Source organism: Xiphias gladius, chromosome 24 (genome assembly GCF_016859285.1).
Source record: "Xiphias gladius isolate SHS-SW01 ecotype Sanya breed wild chromosome 24, ASM1685928v1, whole genome shotgun sequence".
Taxonomy (NCBI): Eukaryota; Metazoa; Chordata; class Actinopteri; order Istiophoriformes; family Xiphiidae; genus Xiphias; species Xiphias gladius.
The window spans coordinates 10094807-10119380 of NC_053423.1; the positions used below are offsets into that span (position 1 = coordinate 10094807).

Sequence of the window (24574 nt, forward strand, 5' to 3'; positions counted from 1 at the left end):
TTCTGTGACTGACTAGGCCATTTTGCACTTATTCTTCACTGCTGTAGGCTTCTAGCGGAAATACATTTCAAGCTACTTAAAAGTAGATTCTCTGGGTGCTTTGCATATCCACTGTTTTTTCCTGGAATAATTTGTCCCATCATGTGGAAATACAGTCTCTGAGGGCTTCCCCTCTCATAATACTGACTTTTGCTCTTCAGAAACTATAAAGCAAAGGAAAAAACAACAACATAAACACAATCACAATCCAACTGAGAACAATGAGCATAAAATAATGATAAAGGTCACACAAAATCATTATTTTGGAGGAGCTCAGTTTGTCCTTCTACAGGGTACCAGGTATAAACTAGTCTCCCTATGTATCAAGACAATAATAAAAAACAAGTGATTTTATATCATCGATGTCTAGGTTCACTCTATCAAAAGACATCCAGGGTCTGACCAGAAGGAAAATCCTGAGATCCACTCATCCGAGGCAGGTGCAGGCTAGGTCTTTGTTAGTGACGGAAGTAGGAGGAGCATTGAGCAGCAGTCAGATATCTTAAAAGACAGACAGTGACTGCATCTTTGGAAGACATTTGTTGTGGAAGAAAACAGTGAAATGCACATAGTATCTATGGATGGGTGACAAATTAATTGGGAAAAAAATCAACAAAGTTTCTTGATAAGGTGTTGGGCCACTGTGGCACAGATTTTACGAATTTGTTAAGTCTCCTGGAGGGATAGGACGCAATTTGTCCACGAGATTCCTCATTTGGTGTTTTGATGATATAGGTGGAGGGAGCTGTCACCCATCTCCACAACATGTTCCTGGTAGCTCTTTGAGCTGTATTTTATATATGTTTACATCATATGCTCATGATTTTTTTCGGCCAGGATCCAGGTCATCCTTCCTGAAAAACCATGCCTTCTCCCAGCTGATGTTAAAGATGATGTAGAAAAAAAAAAAAAAAACGAGAAAAAAATGTACTTACATGACCCCTCAAAGATGATCTAAACGTCCACACAACCCAAATGTCAAAAGCACTTTTTAAAAAAAAAAATGTGATAAGTCATAAACATGTCAGTAATTCAACTAGACTTGCACACACAAATGCACACGTACCCTTGAACACTCAGGGCTACTGCAGAAATCACAGCCCCTGCTTGATAATTTGTAATGCACCTAATCACCAACGGGTGTGAGTGACAGAGGGGCCGGACCAATGGGATCTGACAGAGCAGACGGCCTGCACCTGATAAGGCAGGACAAAACTGAAAAATGTTGCTGCAAGGGGATCCATGCGCTGATTGGGCTCGTGTTCGATTCCTCCGCGTACCGATTCATCAGTGTCCACTAGCACCCATTTACCCGGTTCTCGGGTGTCAGTGTGGTCACATCGCTGCCGGGACCTCGCCAATCTCTGTCGCGGATAATCAGCGTCGGAGAGAGCAGGAGCTCACCCCTGCCCCACTCAAACACACACACACACACACACACACACACACACACACTTAAACAGCAGAGCCCTGCCCCTAATCACAGCAACAAACACGATAAACTGTGTACACTAACCCTGCCTGTACACATACAGACCACACACAACTTCAGCTGAAACTGACCACACACACACACACTAGTCCATTCTGAGATGTAACCCCTACCCCCACCCCCCGAAGTGCCTTGGTCACCAATCAGGACCACTTTGTCAAGGCACAGGTAACCGTGACGACTCTAATCCCTCGGCAATCAGCCGGTCATTCATCACCGCCGAGGGAAGGAGAAGGAGAGGTAGAGAGCGAGAGAGACAGAAGGAGGGGAGGGAGGGAAAGGGGGGGGGGGTGTCACAGACAGGGGCAACTGTGCAGACAAATGGCCCCAAAAATTCAGTATTAATCAGCAACTGATTTGCTGCCCCTTTAAAGCCAATACCACTTAACGACTGGAGAGAGGGAAGGAGGGAAGATGAGTGTGAGCAGAGTGAGAACAGAGACAAAACAAGAGGAGAAAAAAAGATGAAAACCAAATGAAGGAATGAGGGAGAAAGACTGAAAGAAAGAAGAGAGAAAAAGGAAAGCACCTTATTGGAGTCTACTGTGGCTTTACGTGTTTGGTTTGTGACATAGCCTAGTAAAATGCCGCGTAAGGCGCTCCCCTCACCACACACACACACACACACACACACACACACAAGTAGCCCCCTGTTGATTTGTCACTGGAGTTGATCAATAGCTGTGATGGAAACGGAATCAGCTCAGATGGATTAAATGTCCCAGTGGCTCTGACGTTATTTTCCCATTAAGAGAAGGCTAATCATTACACACACACACACACACACACACACGCAGGCATACACATACACACACATACACGCACACACATACACACACACACACACACACACACACACACACACACACACATACACACGAACATACACACACTGAAGAACATACATATGCATATGTCCCTACTGCACTGCATGGATGCAGTTTCGTATCAATCTAACCACAGTTACCAACAAAACAAGACTTTATAGACATTGTGTGTCTTAAAACAAACACAAACACACACACACACACACACACACTGACTGTTAGCTTAAGAGGCTGTAACTACAGTGCTTACCGTGTAACTGTATCGATCCAAACTTGTTTGCCTCAACAACACACTTTGGTCTTAAAACCAAAACCTCACTCATCACTTTAAATGACAAGAAGTACCATATTATACAGTACTTTGTTTACAGTTTTGTTTTTTCACAGGATTTGACATTTAGGAAAATATTGAATGTCATCAGTCTTATCTTTAAACATATTTGTCTAACATTACCACATCTGTGACAAAAAAAATCAAGGTAAGCCTACAAAACCCAGCCAACAGAAGGTGGTTCAGGTATGAGTTGAGCGTAAGAAGTAAATGAGGTAAATACTGTACATGGCCAAGGATGCTGAGGTGAGATGATATATTATACATCACACGATGCAGGAATGAACATGATGCAGGAGTGCAGAGAGAAAGAGAAGGAGAGTGATAGCTCTGCAGGGAGGAAGCCTTACGACCATCTGCTATTGGCTACCTACTGTTCCCCCTTTCTCTTTGCTCACCTTCCCTCTCTTCTTTCTCCCCATTTCCCCTGCACTCTATGAGGGAACTCAGTCAGTTAGTGTCAGAGACCTGGCGTACACACACTGGGGACACCACACGCACAACCTCAGATGCACATACACTACAAAGCCAACAAAAGGGTTTCCGTTTCAGTTCATTTGTGACTTTATATTTCATATTTATAATCTCCATTGTCTGCATTGTCATTGTTACATTGTTACTCCTTTACCCCCAACACACATGCCTCTATTTCAAAAATATGCAGATGTGACGCACACACACATTCACAACAAAACACAAAAAACATACACACACACTGTGAGAGGGTCCCTCTAATGGATTCTGAAGATTCCAATTTCCCCTCTGCCACCAAAGACAGAAAACCCTCTGAGCTCAATTACCCCTGTCTGACACACACCGGACAAGACCACACGCACACACACAAATGCACACACACTTGGACGTGTCTTCGCACACATATCTATGCACACCTTAAGCCATTGTGACATGCCGAGAATCACACAATCAGAGTCACGAAAGCAAACTGAGAGGAGTATTAGTCTAAGGTAGATTTCGTGTGATAGGAGATAACAGGTTGAGGGAGAGGGAGAAAAATTGGGGGATTTCTGGGAGGTGAGGCATGGGGGAGAGGTCAGGGTACACAAAAAGAGGAGATGGTTGGTAGAAGATGACAAGATGGGAGGATAGGATCAAGTGAGAGATGCCGAGAGAAATATGGGAGCAAGCAAAACGGCAAAGCAAAAGAAAGACGTTGAGGAGATATATAAGAGCAGGCCTCTGGCTTTTACAGAATCCACTCTTCCAGAAACCTTATTAAATTCTACAATTAGCTAAACGTCTCAGGCTATAAATAGGCTCACTTTTCCCATTCCCTGATGTCAGTCAGCGGGCAAGGATTCGGCTGTGGGGGAAACAAAACAATTTAAATTATAGCGAGGCTCTCTCTTTGTCTGGCCACCCTTTTAACGGGATAATTACTAGTCTATTCATTCGCGCTCGGCCAGGGCGATATATCACCTCACTGCGCAGCGGCCCCGCTTTCTGTGATAAACGTCCTTTACTGGGAATGTGGGGAAGGAGGGGGGAGGCTGAGGGTTAACGTGTGCCCGTTGATATCAGCTCACTGTCTGCTGCTGGCTTTTACCAAAAGCCTCCTCCGCTAGATTGACTGGCCTCCTGCCAGAGTCTGGAGAGCACCAGGAGCGCTGCACCTTGGTTTCCAGAGTGACACCGACACCTTCCCATGGGGCCTGGAGATGAGGAAATGAGTGCGAGAGGGAATGAAAGGGAAAGAGAGGGAGCGAACGGCATCTATTATTCAGCACGGCCCCGACCCCTGCATACGCACGCCATTAAAAATAGGAAATCCATAGAGGAGACAAATGGCTTCTAAATGAAGCGCTACAGGAGGAGAGCGGAGATAGGGACCCCTGTCACATGTGCTTTAATTGTCTCCCGGGGCGATAAGAGGATTTATCAAATTCATCGTGCCAGTAAGGCCGGTTAGGCCTAAGACGATGAGTGGTTGGAGAAACAGCGCAGCACGTGTTTGTTCGTTCAAAGATACGCACCATGAGACAGGAGCTGTGAACAATTAGAGTAATCATAAATTGTGCCAAGCTGAAACAACTCCAGCACACACTGACTGTTATGGTTAAATAAAACCCAATGCGTGGGCTGGTCTGTTGTAAATAAGAAAAAAAAAAATACGGACGGCTCAAAAGGAGTTGGTCAGACTTTCTACCGAAACAACAAACTACGATTAAAACACATTTACTCAGTAGATATGGGACTCCTTGGTAGGTACTTGACACTCAACTTGTGGTGACGTTGTGAAAAGAGTCAGTACCTTCCCCTCATGAATTGCGTTCTTGTTTTTCCTCAGCAGCAAAAATATTGACCTGTCATCAGCCAGGCAGCTTCCACCTAAAACACTCAGTTACAGAGCTAGCGGACTCATTTGACCTTTCTGAGATCACAAGTGCCTCCCTCCAGAGGGGTGGCAGGAGCTGGAGATAAATGTTTAATTTTCCGCTGCTATAAGGGTGGCAGCATGTGGTTTTGAGCAAGAGGGAGCAGATGTAACATGCAGGGTTAACCTCAGAGCCCTCAGAGATACTTCAAAAGGGGTCTTACAGAGCTGTGTTTCAGGGCAGTTTTAGTATCGTTTACTAATACTCAGATTCCCATGAAAAGGCCAAAACCAGCTTATTCCTCTGGGCCATAGAGCTCCACTGTTGTCTAAGAACTATTAAAAACACATCAGTGAGCCACACCGTTGCACAAGATGACATGCTCCTTTATTACGGTGAACACATGAACTGTAGTGTATTTTAAATCAATCCCACTTGCCCTGTCCTGCTGCTGCAAATACTCAAAAAGTTGCTGAAAACAGTCCCCAGCAAATTTATGATTTACCCCTGTTTGAGTATTTTGCTGACAACAGTGTTCAGCTATTTTAGGAAATTACTTAGTTATTTTAAAACAAGAAACTAAATGTTTTTGACCCATTTTTAATGACTTGTGACCTTAGTAGGAACAGCTAGGCATGAGTCTGAGTGCACAAACAGGCACAGGAAGTTTGAAAGTATTGGGAGACAGACCCACACATTGTTGTTTTTGATCTTTTCATGGGATTTGTGGAAAATACTAAAAATATAGAATAATGCCAATCTTATCCTGTAACATGAAGGGTTTCATTCAAAAACTCAAAAAATCAGCATCATGAAATGTAGCTATCAGTCAATTTTTCAAAGCCTCAAATAATACCATCCCAAGCATCCTGACTATTTTCTAAGCAAAGCCATGAAGATGAATCCTAGAATACCCACACTTGCTTTATTTTCATGCAAGGAAGCCTTATGTCAGTTCAGTTGTTCATGAAATGCAGACTCATGAGACCATAACTCCACGTGCTAATCTAAATAAACATTGTTTTTTGACAAACAAATTCCTTCTGCCGTGCCTGTCTCCAACTTCCCTTTACATTAAACAAAGTGACATGTTCTGAGCCCCCGCATTCTGGGATGAACAGCAGTTACCCGAGACGGAGGTTCTAATTTGGTGTCATGCTGTTTTTATTTTAGCTGGATAGACACGTGCATGCATACCCCCATATCTGCTTTCAGAAAATGCACGAGGCATGCAGCATACATGGTTCCTTTGTTGAGACATTATACACGACCCCATTAAAATTAATGACTAAAGTAATTAGAGTTTAATTAGAAAATGAGCACTTTTTATGATCATTACAATTAACCCCAACCGATGTTAGAACTGACCCTAGTTGTGGAGTAGATTATGCCAATGTTCCCCTCTGTTTTAGATACCAGTGCGTTTCTCTTTTGAGATTACACAGGATGCTTTGAATCAGACTGATGTAAGTGTTCAGTATCAAATTTGAAGTCACTGGGCTAAATAACCACAGATAAATGGGGTAATAAACCAAAGGCGTTTCAGCAGTCCCTGCTCTCATTTAGAGCTGAATTTTGGAGGCATTTTCTTCTCTCGAATGTGTTTGTGACACTTATGGTCAGAAGTAGGGACAGAAAGAGGATAGGAGAGAATAATGTATTGACAAAGACCAAAAAGTGGAAATTCAGATGAAGGCAGAAAAGCGTGTTTAGCCTTGCATCGCAGGGAGAATGTATGTGTGTGTGTGTTTGTGTGTTTGTGTGTGTGTGTGTGTGTGTGTGTGTCTGAGTGTAAGGGTGTGTTCTGTCTTTTGTGATGGATGAATGACAGTCGGCATGGCAGCTCATCTCCTCTCAGGCGGCTGGGTGACAAAGAGAGATGTTACAGCGCAGAGACAGCACAACTGCCACACTGGCAGGCAGGTGTCAGACACACACACACACACACACACACACACACACACACACACACACACACACACACCACACATATCCAAAGCATGCACCTGCATGCAACATCAAGATCCCCTTCTTTCTCTCCTGGCTTTCACCTGCCTCCGACTTCACAACCCTGCCACCTCTGTCCACCACCTGTGTCTAGTTGTCTCCTGCTGCACCCCCCCCCATGTATCCTATAAGTGAGCTGTCTCTTTGTGGGTGGCGGCCTCCTTGTCCTCTTCGTAGCCTCAGACTTGAGCCTGTCAAATGCTACCCCCCCCCCATACCCCCCATCCCAATCAATGGGAGTGCCATGAATATTTCACACACCTCAGGCAGGCGTGAAGCAAGCGGGAGGAAGAGAAGGAGGGGGAGGGGGAGTGTCCCGGTCGCCTGGGGGGGAGGAGAAATAGAGGAATGGGGGAATGGTGGTGGAGGGGTCGGGGAAGGAGTGTGATATAGGCTGTCAGGGCGCCAGTGTGGTGGAGAGATGGGGCTTCTCTTCCTGAGTCAGACAGGGCCAATAACTCATTAGATAGAGAGAGATATAGAGGTGAAGATGTGGCAGAAAGGAAGTGAAGAGGAGAGGGAGATGAGAGGAGAGCTCCTAGACACAAAAGTGAGGAGATTTTTTGTTCCCTCCATCTCTCCTTTTGCCTTTTTCAACCCCCTTCCCTCTGTCTCTCTTCTTTTTCTACTGACCCTATCCTTCTCATCTCTCCTTTTTATTACCCCCCACCATCCACACGCACCCCTTCCCCTCTTTCCCTCAGCAATTCCCGCCAACCCCTCTGCTCCTCCTCTCCCCCCTCCTTCTCTTCTTTCCTCTCCTGTCTTCCCTCCTTCCATCTGTCTTTCTTGCTGCAGTGCCCATGCTGCCAGGCAGTATAAATCACATCTCTGGGCTTGGCTGCAATGGGCCTGAAAATAAAAAGGCATAAAAGTGTCGGGATGAGCTACGGGCTGAGGGGGAGAATTCCTTTATGATGGGTCTAAATCCTCCTCCCGCCCCACATTCTCCCCTATACCCACACACCCGAACCACACACACAAACACACACAGATTGCTTGTAGACACATGCACATGCACATGCACAACATACACCTCTACTCTGGAATTATCCCCCCAAACAGCAGGAATTTGGATCTCTCACTCTCTTTCTCTCTCTCCCTCTCGCTCTCTCTCTTTCTCATAGACACCTGTGCAACCGTCCGAACACACACACACCCGTGATCAGAACTGAGACGTCCTCACCGTCTCATCGTCTTTAAGGGGACAGTTCAACTAAAACCCCAGTCTGTGTTGATATAACCCTGTCTCTGTCATCTGCCCTCGCTCACATTTCTCTTTAAGCATTTGACCCTGGAGACAAACTGCTCTTCTTTTCTCACCCTGAAAGAGGAGAAAGAGATAAAGGATGATAGGAATGTCAGCTACAAATTGGTACCAGTAAATTGCAATTGATTCAAATGTGCAAAGGCAGGATGAAAGAGGAGCTTTGATACTTTTAGTGGTTCAGTTCTTGTTATTATTTATGTAACTGCTACAGGAATGAAGATCTATAAGTTTTGTACAAAAATGAAACATCTGAGATTTGGAAAAAGTGTACACCAGCCCTTGCCAAATGACGTAGAAACTAGAAGTCACAGGTGATAGAAGGATAATGCCTCTGCAGACAGGGACTTTCATATTTTGGGGGCATCAAATGATGAATTTTGTTAACAGAAGTGATATATAGGGAGTTCTTCTAAGGTTTATTCAAGTATTAATGAGGGGTAAATGCAATGTATCTGAGAGTAAATGCGAACCAAGCACCTGAAGCCATCCTTCTTCACTGTCTAAGATGGAATTTACAAAGGTTTTCAGCCCGGATTATAGCACAAAAGAGAGTCACTACACTGTGTATAATGGTAATTGTGGACAATTTATGACCTTACCAGTCTCCATCTATGTATCCCTCTGAGTAAATAAACAAATAAAAAATGAATGAGGTGGTCTATAACATATTGAAATGAGCCTGCTGGCAGAGATGCATTGTAAAGGTTGTCTAAATGATTACGGGAATGAAGATGGAGGCGAATGAAAGTGCGCAGAATGGGCAATTCCTTCACCTGCTGAAATCAACCTATAGCTCCAAGTTGTCCTTTAATTTACGTCCCGATGTGCACTTTGTCTATTCTATTAGATCTTACTGTGTGTTATTTGAACACAAGCACATACACACATATAGTGTGATGATGATAATGGTGAGCACCTCCCTAGGTGAAACCTATTCTGTCACAGTGGGAGCCATCTCAGACCTAATTATGCTTAGTTTGGTGTTTTAACTGTATTGATCAAAACGCTGAAACAATCGAGAAATGCTTATCAAGCTGGAAAAGAAGAGCCCTGAGGAGTTGGAGTGTGTGTGTGTGTGTGTGTGTGTGTGTGTGTGTGTGTGTGTGTGTGTGTGTGTGTGTGTGTGTGTGTGTGTGCGCGCGCATGTGTGTGCTCCACAGGCGCGAGTGAGAGTGATGACATAGGTCTGAAAGGTGGTGAGTATTGCTGGTTATAAAAAACTGCAGTTCTGAGGTTTAGAGTTATTAATTACATCGTCCCACCTTTGCTCCTTTTTACCAGCCATTAGAAATACTGCCAAACACACACATATAAACACCAAGTACACCCAAATATTTCTACAAATATACGCTCACACATGCACACATACAGGATCATGCACACACTCCCTCACACAAATTAGCTCGCCTGTACCAGCACTAAGTGTACAATACCCTGCTCTGATGAACAAGCTCCTGTTGACCTTGGAACTCTCTGGAAAGACAATGCAAGGGGAGCCATGCTGCGAAATGGAGGAGGTGGGGGTGGTGGGAGTAGATAAGGTGGAGGGAGGGATGGAGAAAGGGCGACAATAAATGGGATAAAGGAGGGAGGGAGGGAAAGAAAGAGAGAGAGAGAGAGAGAGTGTGTGCAAGTGGAGCTGCTCAGTATAGGGCAGGAGGGCACTGCTACCTCCCTCCTCTCCATCTCAGCTCATCTTGAATGCAAATGTGGTTTCTATACGGTTCCTTTGTGCCGCTTCTAACTGCTCCAGAGAGAAGCAATTACAACTGCTCCATTCACTCAGAGAGAGAAAGACACGCATGGATAGAGAAGGGTAATTAATAAAGAGATAGGGGGAATGAAGGAGGAGGAGAGGAGGTGAGCACATACCTGTGGAGGATATTCACGTAAGATTGGAGCAGGATATTGATTATATAGGCAGCTTTGCTATGGACACGTACAAACATCGACACAAGGCTGACCTGGCTCATGATTTCTGACCAACTACTCTATGAAAGGTCAAAGGTGAGAGGTCATTATCTTTACATCATTAGTTTTATGTAGAGTGTGTGTAATACAGAAGTACGCTGTGTAGCCCCCAGTAAATATGCTACATTTATCTTACAGTCGTTATTCCCCCAATCACTTGTTCAGAGAACTGAAGCCGTGGAATTTATTGAATCAAAAGAACTCCATCCAGATGACATCACCCTCCATTTCTCTCCGTCTTTCTGCAGACAGATAGTTGCAGTGCCAGTGCCGTATCCTATTGCAGTCACAGTGGACGGGCGGCGCTGCAAGGTATGGTGGGAGTTTTTATGGCAGTCATTTGGGCCGCTAATATGTCATCTCCATTAGCCAACTTTTAACACTCGCAGATAGATGGCCCTGTGACATTTATCTGCTCACGGGTCGTATTTTAGCTGTTAAATGGCTGGTGATGTGCGGAGTGTGTGGAGAATGAGTGTGTGTATGTGTGTTTTAGGCGTGCAAAGGTAGGGTGGCGAAGGGAGAGAGAGATGCATTGACTTTTAATGATGCTCTGTGCAATAGCACTTTAGAGGTAATAATCACAAATACAATGCAAGTCAAAACCTTTGACCCTCTCCTCGCCCAGTGCAACAAAAAAAAGAGTAGAGAAAAGGGGAGCCGTCTGCGAGGTCCAGACTAAGGCCTCCTTCATCAGCAGTTAGACAGCTGAGGTACAGTGAGCCAGGCCTGCAGCGTCAGCAGAAAAAAACACCCAGCAACAAAAGAGAACAGCTAATTAGCTTAACAGCCATAGAGAGAGAAACAGAAACAATGAATGAACAAGCGTAAAGAGGAAGAGTGATGGAAAGGTACAAAATAAGCGCAGCAGCAGGGTAAGAGTTACGCAGGCTAATTGCTCATATGGATTTTGCCATTGTTGGCTTTTGTAGGGTCAAGGAGGTGAAGTCATTCCCTGCAGTGGCTTCAGGTGAAACTCTAAATGAGCTAATAATTTAGACTCATAAACTAATACTAATATTGATGGCCGCCACATATACTGAAAAGCATTAGAAAAATTCCTACCATAAAACGGCTGTAAATATGATTTAAGATCTTATATTTAACTCATCATATACAGCAGAACCTTGCCCCCTTACACATAAAAATACCATCCACTATGCTGCATTAAAAAGCCGAGAATATGTTCTGTGTCATTTTACGTGTTACCTACAGTTGCTCAGTCACCTGTCCAGAGGCACTGAAGTTGACTAATGTGACAGAAAATTAACAATTAAAAATATCACACGGGCCCAGAGCCACTGCAACGTGGTCCGTTCACAACTCAGTGGACATCCTAATTGCTTTGAAATACAATTGGGTTTGGGCTTTGTTTGGTGTTTTGGAGGTATGAAGCGCATCAGTGCACACTGGAAATTGAGTTATAAATTACTGAGCTGAAATAGACATGTACCGTGAATACTCAATATCCAAATGCTAGATGCTCTCCCCTACAAAAAGCAAGATGCGTGCGTGTACACACACACAAAAACACAAGATGCCACCACCTGCCGTTGCATTTCATTTTGCCAGAAAATTGACTGGTTCTGAACTAAACAAGGCGTGTGTGTATGTGTGTGTGTTGTGCTTTATGCCTGTCATGGGGTTTGTTGATAAGGTCAGCCTTAACAGCAAACAGAGATGGAGAGCTCCAGCCTTAAACCAGTGGGACTCGGAAAATGACAGAGGATGAGGACAAGAGAAAATGTTCACTCATCTACAGCTTTCCAGCCAGGGTATATACTGAATATGTGTGTGTGGTTGTGTTCACAGCTACCATTGTGTTTTCAGACACTGTGCATGTGTACTGTATGTATCTGGGTCTGGTCGCCATATGACTACAGCTCAGTGACTGGTGTGTGAAGTCACTGACAGCTTCATTATGGCTTGTGCACACAGGGAGACAGCACCATCCAGGGGAAGGAGAGAAGAGGACAGAGACACAGGACAGGACAGGCCAGGTTTACTGTTGGGGCCGGCCCACGTCAGTCCAGCGGTTGGGGGGGGGGGGGGGTGACAGCTGCTGTCTCCTTTAATGAGTCTTTGTTTCTTTCATCAGCTTTCAATTTACAGGGCTGTCCAGGACTACTGCGCTGCCCGCCATCTACACACCCACCCACATCCCTGTAATGCACACACACACAGTTTGAGACTGTCTTGTTTCTTCCAGGCGATTCCCGAGAGCACTCTGTAACAGTTAAATTAATTTGCTGTCTCTCTTTAATTAGACCATCTAACCTGGGAAAGCTGTGACACAGGGCTGAAATGGGACTTGCACTAGACCTCTTCTTTTCAATATCACAACTCTGAAGATGCTTAAATTTAACATGTACGTACGGTAGATAGCAGGGATGGCACATTAAAAACTATCTGCAGTAGCAAAATAAATTCCAGCTTTCTTAAACAGTTAAAACAAAAGAACATTGTAACCTTCGTGAAGGTAGGATGTATTGCAGGGCTGCTGTATCAGGCTGCACTAGTTTTAGCTCTACCCACGGATGATAATCTTCCCCCCTCATCTCATCAATATGATGCAGTCCAGTTCAACACTACCAAAAACCTCAATAATAAACATGATTAATTATTAATACCTCTCTGACGGTGTGAATCAAAACTGAACAAGATTATCTGCTTAAAAGTAAAATTTATGGCTGAGCTGTTGTATTAGATTTAACAGGTGTGCCAAATAGTGTGCACACGAGTGCATAATGAATGGTCGTAACTGATGTGAATGTAACTAGCATCACCCGACTTTTTACATTATTCATTCACCCAATGATTAAATTTGAGACTCAGTTTCTTTCCCGACAAAACACAGGTACAACAGATTCACTTTTTCTCCTCTATGTTCTTTCAAGTGCAGTTTTCGGTACAGCTTGACAGTGAATTTTTCATCGACTCGGGAAAACTAAAATTGCACAATTTTAGGATGCACGCTATGCACGAATCTTTCAAATTACATACATCAATAATTTGCACATGAACCACAGTGCAAAAAGGTCTGAATCAACTTTGTCAGCATCTTGGACCAACATCCCACTACTGCATACACTCATGAGCTCCAGGTCCTATAAAGTCTACACTCCCTCTACTGGGCTGTTATAACAGAGCATGACAGAACAGTTGCACTGTAGTCATCAAGATAAATTGCATGTCACAAGGTAGAGCCAAACCTATGTTCTGGCACTTCAAATTTTTGCCAAATTCAGTGACAAAGAATATTTAAGACAAGACTTTTTTTTCCTCAAAAAAGACCATTTATTCATCCATTAACAAATCATAAAAGTATTCAAATATTTTTCTAAAACAAAAAACAAAAAACAAAAAAACAAACAAAAAAAACCTGTCTACAATTTCAAAACACATCCCTTGCTAACCACAGTACAGCTTCAGTGCTGATAAAAATATATACATAGGAAATGTTTAAGAATTCACAATTACAAAATGTAGGTTTACTGTACAATTTTTAAAAATGATATTTTTTTTTCCCCCAAGTACACACTAAATTAAATGACTGAGGTATTGCTTTAAGAGAAAACTAAAGCAAATTATTAAAACAAATGTTTGAGAATGATGAAGTTAACAAAAATAAGAGTTTTTTGCTCTTTGAAAGTTAACTAAGAAAAGAAAGAGCTTGATGGTGAGTCACAAACAGGTTAATACGTTGATGACCTATGTCTAAAGAGACAGGAAGATGGAAGTGCAACTGCTGTGCGTCAGGACTAAATGAGTGTGGTGGAGGATTCTGAAAGACAGCTGAACAGCTCTGGGTCTCTGTCACAGGACTTGAAGAAGGGGAGCGGGCTACTTCGCATTGGAGTGTCCACACTTAGTCCCAAGCCCGACGATGAAGAGCTGCTGTGAGAGGAAAAGGGGGTGCAAGGTTCAATTCAGCATTACAGCCTTAAAACTGTTTTAAACTTTAATGTAAACCATTCTGTCAAAGTTTGTACCTTTCACAGTCAGAGTCACAGGAGCCCTTGTCCTCTGATCTACTGATGTAAACCCTGCTGGAACGCTGTATGGCTTCGGCTACTGTATATCTCGTCTTACCAAGAGCACAGTTTTCCATCTTCGTGATGCTGAGTTCTGACTGGAGGAACAGATGGAGCCGGCTGTCCGATAACAATAATGGTGTATGAAGAACACTAGAGAAGAAAGGACATGAAACCAATGAATAAATGAGACGATGCCAAACAGGGAACTATTACAAAGGATAGTTAAAATAGTGCCGAGATAAACACTTAAGGTCAGTTTCAAGCAAAGCACTAGCTTCCACCTGATAAATACACCTGAGGGAGTGTAGAAGGTTTCCACTAGGTGGCAATGCTATAATTTGATTGATGCTATTGCTTTAGCTGCACAGCAACTCACCTTTCTAAAAACTTTTGCAGGCCCTTCATCCTCTGTGAGACCTGTTCTGTGTTCCTCAGACTGAAAAAAGGGTTCCAGGGTGGCAACTTTGGTAATTCTCTGGACAGAGAATATCAAAGAAAATACATTTAGGAAAAAAAATTATTGCATGTTCAAAGTCAAATACAATGGAAATCTCATTAAAGTCCATTACCAAATGTCAAACAATACACTCAGTTGGCAGTTTATTAGGTACACCCAGCTAAAACTGATGAAATTTAATAATACGTCAGTCCTGCGATAAATCCTCCCTTCATGACGTTCAGTTTGTGTTGAAAGCTTGAGGGGTGTTCAACTTTATGGTCATTTTGGAGGGTGCTGTTGAAGGTGAACTGTATTGTGTTATACGAACAGGTGTTTTTATTATTTTGTCCACCCTCATTTGTGTCAGTGAGGCTAGGCTAAATAACAAATACCTCTATATATGCAGTACAGATGAACAGCACCACAAATTACAACCTCCAAACTTAGTTTAATCAACACCTCTCTAAAACCATTTCAATACAAACAACATTATGAGGGTAGGATTTTAATGCAGGCCTGTTGTATTATTAGACTGCATTAGTTTTAGCCAGGCGTACCTAATAAACTGCCAACTGAGTGTATAAATATCTGGGGTATATACTTGTGAACATACATGATCAGAGCATTCTGTTCCAGACAATGACGCAGCCAAACAAACTCACTGTAACGCCGCCTTACACAGGAAGTCTTCTTCCGAAAACACATGCTATTGGTCTGCAAAGAGTCATCAATTCAATAGACTTTAAGCATAAGCTTCAAAGACAAAAAATACCCAAATAGAAAATCTAAAGCACCCCCCCCCAAAAAAAAAGTGGCACGTACATGTAAAGAGATCTCGTAGTCGACGTGTGTGTGCCAGAGGTCATCTTTATGGAGCCTTGGATCCTGAACACAAATGCTGATAAACTCCTGCAAGATTCAAAACCAGGGTTCCATTACTTCAGAAAGGAGTTTTAAAAGATGCATGCATTTTAAATGAAAATCACATCAAGATGCGGTTCAGCAGAACTATTTCCCACTGGTCTTCAATTTTCGGACATCAGAATGTCAACTACAAGTTACACTTTTATTCTTCTAAGTGCAAAATTAGAAGACAAAAACCGCAGGAGACAGTGTGAAGGAGCATGCTTGACCACTTACAGTTTTTGAGAGATTGTCTAGCATACTGTCCATAATGGGTACAGAAACCTGAAAGAAACAGAAACAAATAAAGTGTCTATTGCATAGAAAAAGACTGATCTGTTGCAACTATTTCAACAGCCTGTGGTAGCAAATGGGCATTTGAAAATAGTAGGTAATTTCAACTTTTATGATACACTTCATTAAGACAGGAAACAGCCAGAGTCCACTTTTTCATTTCATTTGTTTTGTAAAGCAGAGGCCTGGTTGGCAATTACTACTTTAAGAACTCAAAAGTACAAACATTTGGAGCTGATGTAGCACAAAAAGGGGACAAAGGGCAAAGGAAGAGAATTCCGCTTGCGGGGCAGAAATCTTGGCTCCAAACACCTTAATACAGACTTCTAACAGTAAGAAAGCCTTTGCTGGCATGCAACACGCAGAAATACATCCAATTCTTTGCCCATTCACTGAGCTCATATGACAGGTGCATCCAAAGGCTTCAGCATCACACTGGATCGTCTGCCCCTTTAACACATGTCTCATTAGGGTGCGTTTACAAGTCTCAAGTCCAAGCAGGGTGAATCAGTTAGATCAAAGTCCTGAGGTTATGTCAGAGGGGGACCCTGAACCAAACTCCGCGTACCCTATGCAAAACATCAAAGGAAATCATATGCCATTGTAGACTAGTCTTATTGAATATACCCTGTAGTAGAGTATCCTAGACGCCGCATGTTCTCGTTCATGACAATTTGGTGCTGGTTTATGGCAGCAGTGCTGTACAGTGATTTCCCAGGTCCCAGACTTACAAGAACTGTTAAAAAGGAAAAATCAATACATTTCCTCACAATCTCCTCTGGCCAACTGGGGTCAAGAGGATGCCTTGTTTGCAATCTCAACATAGCAACTTCCATTAATTTCTAACAGATATGGGATACTAAATACAATCACTGTACTTTGCCTTGGGCACAAGTTACACACAGTTTGCGCAATGAAGCAGTGATTTCTGATCAAAAAATTATATCCATCTACTAACCCTGAGCCAGGATCATACGGCAGGGCTGAAAAAGGGCATTCACATCAGCAGAACCCAAGCAGGCTATGTAGCCTAATGTCTTGAAAAGCTGATCCTTTTAACTGTAAAAGTATTAGAGCTAAGTTAAATATACAACCCCATAAATAACTACCCTTCCATGCAAACTATATAAAAGCAAAATTAAAAATGAAAAAAAAAAAAAAAAAGGGGGAGGTATTCCACCGTCCATCCCAAATCATTGAAGACATTTTGAAAAATTGGTAACAGACCCGGTCAAGTTGATATGAAGCACCAAAATCCACAGGTGAAAAAAAAGAATGAAAAAGATACTAAAACTGGACAACTTCTGCACAAAATATAATAAACTTTTGCAAAAACAAAAAAAAAAGAAAAAAAAGAAAAAAAAAAGTTTAGTTGTAGTTTGATCCTACCTTTTCCTTCTTAAAGGCTCGGGCAGTGATCCGATGTAAGAGCAGCTCAGTGGTCTGGCTTGAGGCTCAGCTCTGCCGGGACTGATCTACTGCTTATACTGCCGCTGTAATTACTCAGTGCGACCTCCGCCTCGAAGCTTGTTTCACGTCTTTTTTGCCCCGGGGCAGGCCACGCCGCAATAAAATATACACAAAACACGAAATAAAAAGTGGTATAAAAAAAAAAAAAAAAAAAAATCAATCTTTTGACGAAGCAGCACGCACAGACAATGACCTAATATCCCTCTTCGGCGAAACGTGTAGCGTGCAGGCTTGAGGGCGCACCTGTCCCTAATCCACTGGCTGGGATCAGTTTAAATGGTCTCACCTGGTGGGAGAGGAGACCTCCAATAATACGACTAAGATAAGATATTTAATTCACCAATAACCCCGGGATAATGATAAAAAAAAAACTTAGGGTTTGCAGAGCGTTCTTATTGCCTATACTGCTAGTTTAGGTGCCATAGCCTAACCTCTTAACAAAAAAAAAAATGAAATTAGCCTTGACGTCAGCCCGTTTCTTCTTTTACGTGAAGTTGTTTACCTATTATTAATAACAAAGGAATTGCAGAAAGGGAATGAAATCTTTAATTTTTTGGCACATGAGTACTCTAAGTAGCCTTCTGTATTCAAGTATACATTGTCACAGTTTAACAACATCTGCCACTCGGTGAATATCTCATGGTCTGAGTCCACTATGTTTTAGACTCAGCATCTTTAAATTGGGGTCAACCAGATTTGTATCGTGGGGCAGTCCTTTCGAAACAAATGTAAACACTTTGGGACTTCATGTTTGGAAATACAATTTGCAGACCAACTAATCATTTAACTGAATAAAACACAGGGATAATTCATGTGGCTATTTTGCAGACCTTAATTGTGGTGTCTGGCGGTTGTGGCGATTTTTGTTTTTTTTGTTTTTTTTGGGGGGGGGGGGTATAGTTTACGCTGAATCCTAAAGGACAATTGTCTTACTAATATCCACACTATGTGGATTTTTTTTTTTAACCAAATCCTCTTCCGGTTCAGTCCTCCTTTGAGTGACACGTCCATTCACATCCAACCACGAGAGGAAAGAATCTCTTCATGTAGACGCTTTGATACAGTGATAACGAGACTTTGCTGCCCAATGGCCGAGAGGTGTGTAACACGTAATAAAAGAGTGCAGCACAGGTCAACCATCCATAAGTTACTGTAAGAAAAACCCACAGTGCACCCACAGACCGCCACGTTTTACTGTGATTCTTTCCGGATAGAATTTCGTAATGCATGGTGATTTTCACAGTTAATTACATTTTGCAGGGTGCAGTCTGTTGCTGAGATAGTTTTTTGTTTTGTTTTGTTTTTTTTTTACCTCTGGACAGACAGAGTATATGCATTTCCCAAGGAGAGAAATAGCCAACTGAATAACAACACAGTATAGCAGCAACAGGCCTAAAGCTTATTTAGGGATATTCTATAATCACTGCATTATGGTACATTTAAACCAACACCCAGAATTTTTTCACTCTTTCACTCTCAGCTCAGTATTCTCTCAAGTTGCCAAAGCATCAGATTTAACCCCTAAATTAGTCATTGTCCTGATGTCCTGATGCAGCATACACCCCGTAAATTCCAGGCAACACCACACAGTACTACCGCTGTGGAAAGAATAATATCACCCCCTATGCACATATTGCCTACGATTACAGTTTAGATTTAAGAGTAAAATCAAAGAGTTCTTACCTATGTCCTCGGAAGTCGATTTCAAGATTCTGTCCAGCCGAGGAATGGAGGTGAACACAACTAGCGAGACGTGACCTTGAATAAATAAATACTCCCCTACATCAGGTGAAAGTACTAAAGGGAGGCAAAGGTTTGCTTATTTGCATATAGAGGTCTCTTTATCTTGGGTGACATCAGCAAATAAAGAGTCTTTCACTTGCTGCAGTTCAGTTTCAAACTCTGATTAGGGGCTATAGAACAACAATTTTCCTTCGGTTTAAAGCCTCTAGATCATTTGATTGGCTAGATATGGCCGATAGCTCATATGCAATTCAAGAAGTGCTGAACGAAGAAGCTGAGTCAGGAAACTGCTCCATGATCTGGACTATAGACAACCATCATGTGCTATAGACACAAAGGGATGTCCACACAAAGTCCTTCTCTTCACTCATATGGACAGTTTAAAGAAACATGTTTTACATTTGTTTGACATTATATTAACATCCCATATTTACCAAATGATATATTGTGAAATAAAGTAATTTGTAAGCTATGACATCGACTTTGTGGCCATTATGCAAAGCAGCAAGATGAAGAAAAACCACTCAGAATTTCAGAAAATGTACAATTAAAAGTGTTAGTAATGGGTTGACTCTTGTTGTCACTGTAGATATAATGTGTGTGTGTGTGTTGTAAACTTGTGATGACATACTCTGAGGAGATTTGCATATAAGTGATGACTGTGCTGCGCTGATTAGAGGTTTGATTTAATCAAGATATCCCAGATTTAAGTTGTCCCATGAAATGTGTGAAAACTTGCTTTTTTTTAAGTCTTGTCTCTTACTTAGAAAAAGTGTTCACACGAACCTGCTCTCTTGCTGTTCCTGCATCTCAGTTACACCTGCTGTTACACCTTTGGAATGTGGTGTTTTTGTTTCAAACAGAATGATATGAAGCAGCTTTTGGTCAAATGTAATTTTGCCACTTGTAGGTCTGCTTTCATGTCGACATTCTTGATTGTTTCCTGACAGGATTCATTGTGATAGGTCTTGATTGTAGAAAAAAAAGGGGTTTGAATAGCTTTTCCTTTATTGACATTTTTAGCACATGAACATGGGATAACAAAGGTTCACTTTGAAGCCTGTTTTGCAAGATTTTGGAGGAATTTCATTGCAAGCTGCCGATCTGGGGGGAAAAAATGGTATCACTTTGGCTGTTTAGGGATGTGTCCTGAGGGATTTTTCCATGGAAACCGACAATTGTGTGAGTTGCCATAGAAATGTCATCTGCACTAATGCACAAAGGTCCAAAGTCCATCTGCCATATCCTAATGCCAGTCATGAGACTCCTCTCCCCAACTCAGCAGAGGTAGCCATGCCATCTGGCGACAGGGCCCATCACTGCAGATCTCAGCTATTTGTTAGAGGTGGTGAGGTACTGAGCTTTGATGATATTAAGAGGCGTCACCGTGGATTGGTGGGGGTGGAAATGATATACTCCAGTGTAAGCGTAAGTGCTACAATGGAAAGATGCTGCCAAAAATAAAAGTCCTATATTTAAAATCTAATAAGTAAAGAGTAAAGGTAAAGAGAGACATGGTTGAAATTATGTCCTACTGGTAGATAGTTCAGACTATAGCAGTGTGTCATGACTAATGAACTAATTTTCGTAAAACCGTCAGATAAACTAAATAGAAAGACCAGTATTTCCCTCTTAAACATAGTGTGTCACTAAATGTGTCAACTCTCCCAAGTCTTACTGCCAAAGTACTGCTGCTCAAAACTGTGCTTAAGTGCAATAACTGAGGAAGAATACTCCAACATTTGCAGATCGGTCAAAGATTCAGGAAGTGGGGTTAAAACAGGACATGTCCAAGGACGAAAACAGTGTGTGTTGATGCTACCAATCTACAGCATTCGTACTGTCTCAGGTCCACTGAGTTCCCACCACAGTGACTATTACTTGATGAGTATGATTGGGCTCTTCAGGACTCTTCGGCCTGTCATGCGCAGGGAAGAATAAGGAAACTCCGGAAACTCCTTAGCTGAAAAATGTGGTTGTAACTGTGGTCAAAAACAAACATTTTGGAAAGTCGTCATTACTTTAGGCTTCATTATGCTTTCTGGCACCAACCCAAGTTCCAATTTCCAAACATTACTATCAAAATAAAAGCTCTAATTAGTCAACTTTTCCAGCTTTTAGCAATGTGTCTAGAGCAAAACAAAGCCAAGCTCTTAAAAAAAAGATTAAAAAATTCCTATTTAAGCTTAAGTCTCTATATGTATTTTGCTTTTCAATTCTTAACGAGTATTTCCTTAGAACCACACAAACTAAGCAGTGGAATTTGGTCACATAAAACCTTTATTAGAACTTCAAATAATATTTACAGACAAAGTATACAAAATGCACTTTTAGAAAAAAAACATCAGCGCTAGTGTGAACAAAACAAAACAAAACAAAAAAAAAATCTGTATCTTACATGAGATTGAGATGGTAATACAAGAGGTGGTTGACAGTTTAACAAAACAAAGTAGCCTTTTACAAAATTTGACCGGGTATGAATATAGGCAGTGGTGGGTGCTATTAAAGTATGGTTTCTAAACTGCCATCAGATAAATCATAAAATGACACCGGAAGACTTCTTTCATTATACATCAAAACACCATCACCTGTTTTCTCACAATCAATTCAGCTAATATGTACAACAACATAGCTCTCCTCGACTGCCATACAATTCAAGTCTTGAAACATCTTCAAAAATAACTAAGATAGCTAAAACTAGAAGGCAAACCAGAGAAGAAAAAAAATCAGTCCTGAGGAAAAGGATGTAGTTGGTGCAAAGGACTGCAGGGATCATAAGAAAGTACTACTGAGCTTCATCCTCCGGACAGGAATGCCATGTCAGTCTCTCCTCGTAGAAGGAAATGACCACCTGAGGGCAGCGAGTGTTCGCCTCACGTGCTGGGACCAAATCCGCTTCGTCTGAGTCTTTCCTGAAGAAAAGGGCAAAGAGGGAGAGACACATTACAGTAACTGTGAAACCTGTCCTCTACAAATCCATTATGTTTATATATATATACTTAAACTGACGGGAAATTCTGTTAGAGCAAGAATAAAGAAGTGGATGTGCATTTCATGCATCTCTGAGGGATACAACAAAGCTGGAATATTGAATGTCTCAAGTGCAACAAATAAAAAAAATGACAGTTTGAGCTGTTTGGACTTAAATAAGGATTTATTTCTTTCTGTACTCACCATTTCATTAAGAACATCAACTCTCCGCTACTGTCTGTTGCACCAATGATCCGTTCTGGGTCAAGGTTTCTAGCAAAGCCACGCGGTTTCTCAGCCTGTAAGTGGTGAAAACAGAACACATAAGCATGTGCAAGAACCTGGAGCAGGAATTCGTGGACCCCCCCCCCCCAGGTCACATAAGGGAACTTTAATTCTGAGCCTCTAATGACTGTTTGATCCCAGGCCCACTCCAGGATAAGTTTAGTAGCTGCAGCATTTCAATAACAGCTCTTACTTGGATATGTCTTACTACATATCATGTAAGAATAGTGCTATAAACAATTTTTTGGTGGCCTGTGCAACAAGGTAATGTTTACATGTGGTATTTTATCAATTATATTTTCCTAAATTTTGAGAAATGATCCTCGTGAAGGATTCCCATTGCGAGATTCACCTCGTGTCATCTCATACGTAAAGTTCTGGTTGGAAAGACACACGAAACTATTAGCGAACTCACCACATCTTTCTTTTTTGCTTCCGTCTCTGGCTCATCTGTTGAGGCCTTCCTCTTAACGGGAGCAGGCTTCTCTGCAACGTTCTTCTGCGACTCCAAAAACGCTGAAATCAGCTCCGGACAATCCAGGTTCTCCTCTGGCTCCCAGGTATTGTCAGCACTACAGGAGCAGGAAGATCGTCAGCATTTGCATCTTAATACATCCCTTAACACAGGCTCCCAGCATTGAAGATGCAAACGATATATTTCAATTTTAAAACTAGCTTGTATGCAGAACTGCAGAGCTTCATGCAATGAAGGACAAAAGCATAGCACAACCCCATACCAGGGAAGCACTTCCAGCTCAGCAGGGGGGGGGCAGATGTCCAAGGCAACTCACTCTGTAAATCCTTTCCACTTCAAGTAGAATTCTACTTTCCCATTGACTATACGCTGGTCCAGTACTTTTTCCACAACAAATTCTTCCGGTTCCTCCTGTGTCTCCTGTGCATCCTTCTTTCCCTTGGTATTCTGCTTCTTGCCCATGATGTGCTCTTAAAGGAGAAGGAGTGTGGAAATTTAAACGGTTTAGGTTCATGCAGTGCCTCACAACATATGAATATGCATAAAAAAGGTACTGCTCTTATTCTGCTCTGAAAAAAAAAAAAATAAACACATGAGACCAGCATGATCCAAATCCGCCGAAGATGAAGGAACCTTAAACCAAGCCATTGTTATAACTGATGTTATTGTCACTAAGAAGTACCCGGTAATGTATACGAACGTGGCAGCGTGTACACATCAACACTACTATAACGTTAAATTGAGAACCAAGTTAGTTGGACGAGCGCAGTGCAAAAGATCATTCAAAGCTAGCCAATTCATATTCAGATAACATTATGCAGGTTAGCCAGCGCGCTAACTGTAGCTGATATCATTTCAGGCCTGGTTGGTAGAGAACATTTCCCTCGACTTTACTTTGCCACCTGCGCTGCAACGTTAAGTTAGAAGAGTGGTGTGTAGAAACAACCTAAAGCGCGGGTGAGTGTTTTCTACATTGGCAATTACAATGAAGCAGATTAACGATAACGCCAGGCTCGCCAAGGTAAAAACGCTCAAATCATTTTAAAGGCCCGAGGATGCAACTAAATCCTGGAATAGATACTTCTACTTTTAGCTAGCTGACGTTAATTTAGCCAAACCGCTGCAGGATACTGTGATATATATACAGATAGATACGCTAGCATCCGCTGAGAATGTACTCGCGTAAGCAAGCTTTAATTTCATAGCTAGCTAATGCTGTAGGGGTACCCTTACGGCTCACTCTTTCCCCGCATATGGCGTCACCTGCTACTTGGGCCAACTTGGAAAACAAAGATTTCGTTAGGTCGCTTGGGTCAAATGTACGCCTAGTGTTGCAGTGTTTAAAATGAATCTGCATACGCACCCTAAAAAAACAACAGGAATCGCTTCAGTGATGCCTTCTTACCACGCGGTCAGCCACCTCTTTATCTCTTGTCTGCAGAGCCGCAGGACGAGCGCCAAAAGCTCAGTTATAATCTTTGGTTTTCTACGGGAGCCTGGAAGGAAAACGTGCTTCGTTACTTACCTCTGCGCTCCATGGCTCTTCGCTGCTACACAGACCGCAAGGCCTGTCCCTGAGCAATCCACCGCAGTGGTGGGTTGGACCAAGTTATTTATCAGCATATGACTTAACTGTAGGACCCATGAAAACAACATAATTGAACCTGGGGAAAACCTGACATCAATGT

General features: G+C 42.3%; 2 protein-coding genes across 5 annotated transcripts; both read right to left on the bottom strand.

Annotated features, from left to right (window-relative positions):
* Nucleotides 1-13152: 13152 nt before the first annotated feature.
* On the bottom strand, nucleotides 13153-17567 carry snx10a (sorting nexin 10a). 2 transcript variants are annotated; one of them, XM_040120900.1, is made up of 7 exons: nucleotides 17333-17567; nucleotides 15887-15934; nucleotides 15569-15655; nucleotides 15360-15460; nucleotides 14684-14782; nucleotides 14263-14457; nucleotides 13153-14164 (listed from the first exon to the last, which is right to left on the bottom strand). In XM_040120900.1, the coding sequence occupies exons 2-7, from the start codon at nucleotides 15917-15919 to the stop codon at nucleotides 14032-14034; spliced, it is 648 nt and encodes a 215-aa protein (XP_039976834.1). In that variant the 5' UTR covers nucleotides 15920-15934; nucleotides 17333-17567; the 3' UTR covers nucleotides 13153-14031. The 2 variants fall into 2 exon arrangements, with proteins under 2 accessions (XP_039976834.1, XP_039976833.1); XM_040120899.1 differs by having other exon boundaries at nucleotides 13153-14167; nucleotides 17333-17566.
* A 3846-nt stretch (nucleotides 17568-21413) lies between these two features.
* Nucleotides 21414-24541, bottom strand: cbx3a (chromobox homolog 3a (HP1 gamma homolog, Drosophila)). Of its 3 annotated transcripts, none has more exons than XM_040120896.1 (5): nucleotides 24412-24541; nucleotides 23203-23356; nucleotides 22827-22983; nucleotides 22331-22425; nucleotides 21414-22068 (listed from the first exon to the last, which is right to left on the bottom strand). In XM_040120896.1, the coding sequence occupies exons 1-5, from the start codon at nucleotides 24422-24424 to the stop codon at nucleotides 21942-21944; spliced, it is 546 nt and encodes a 181-aa protein (XP_039976830.1). In that variant the 5' UTR covers nucleotides 24425-24541; the 3' UTR covers nucleotides 21414-21941. The 3 variants fall into 3 exon arrangements, with proteins under 3 accessions (XP_039976830.1, XP_039976832.1, XP_039976831.1); XM_040120898.1 differs by lacking the exon at nucleotides 24412-24541 and adding an exon at nucleotides 24292-24405; XM_040120897.1 differs by lacking the exon at nucleotides 24412-24541 and adding an exon at nucleotides 24250-24387.
* Nucleotides 24542-24574: the final 33 nt, after the last annotated feature.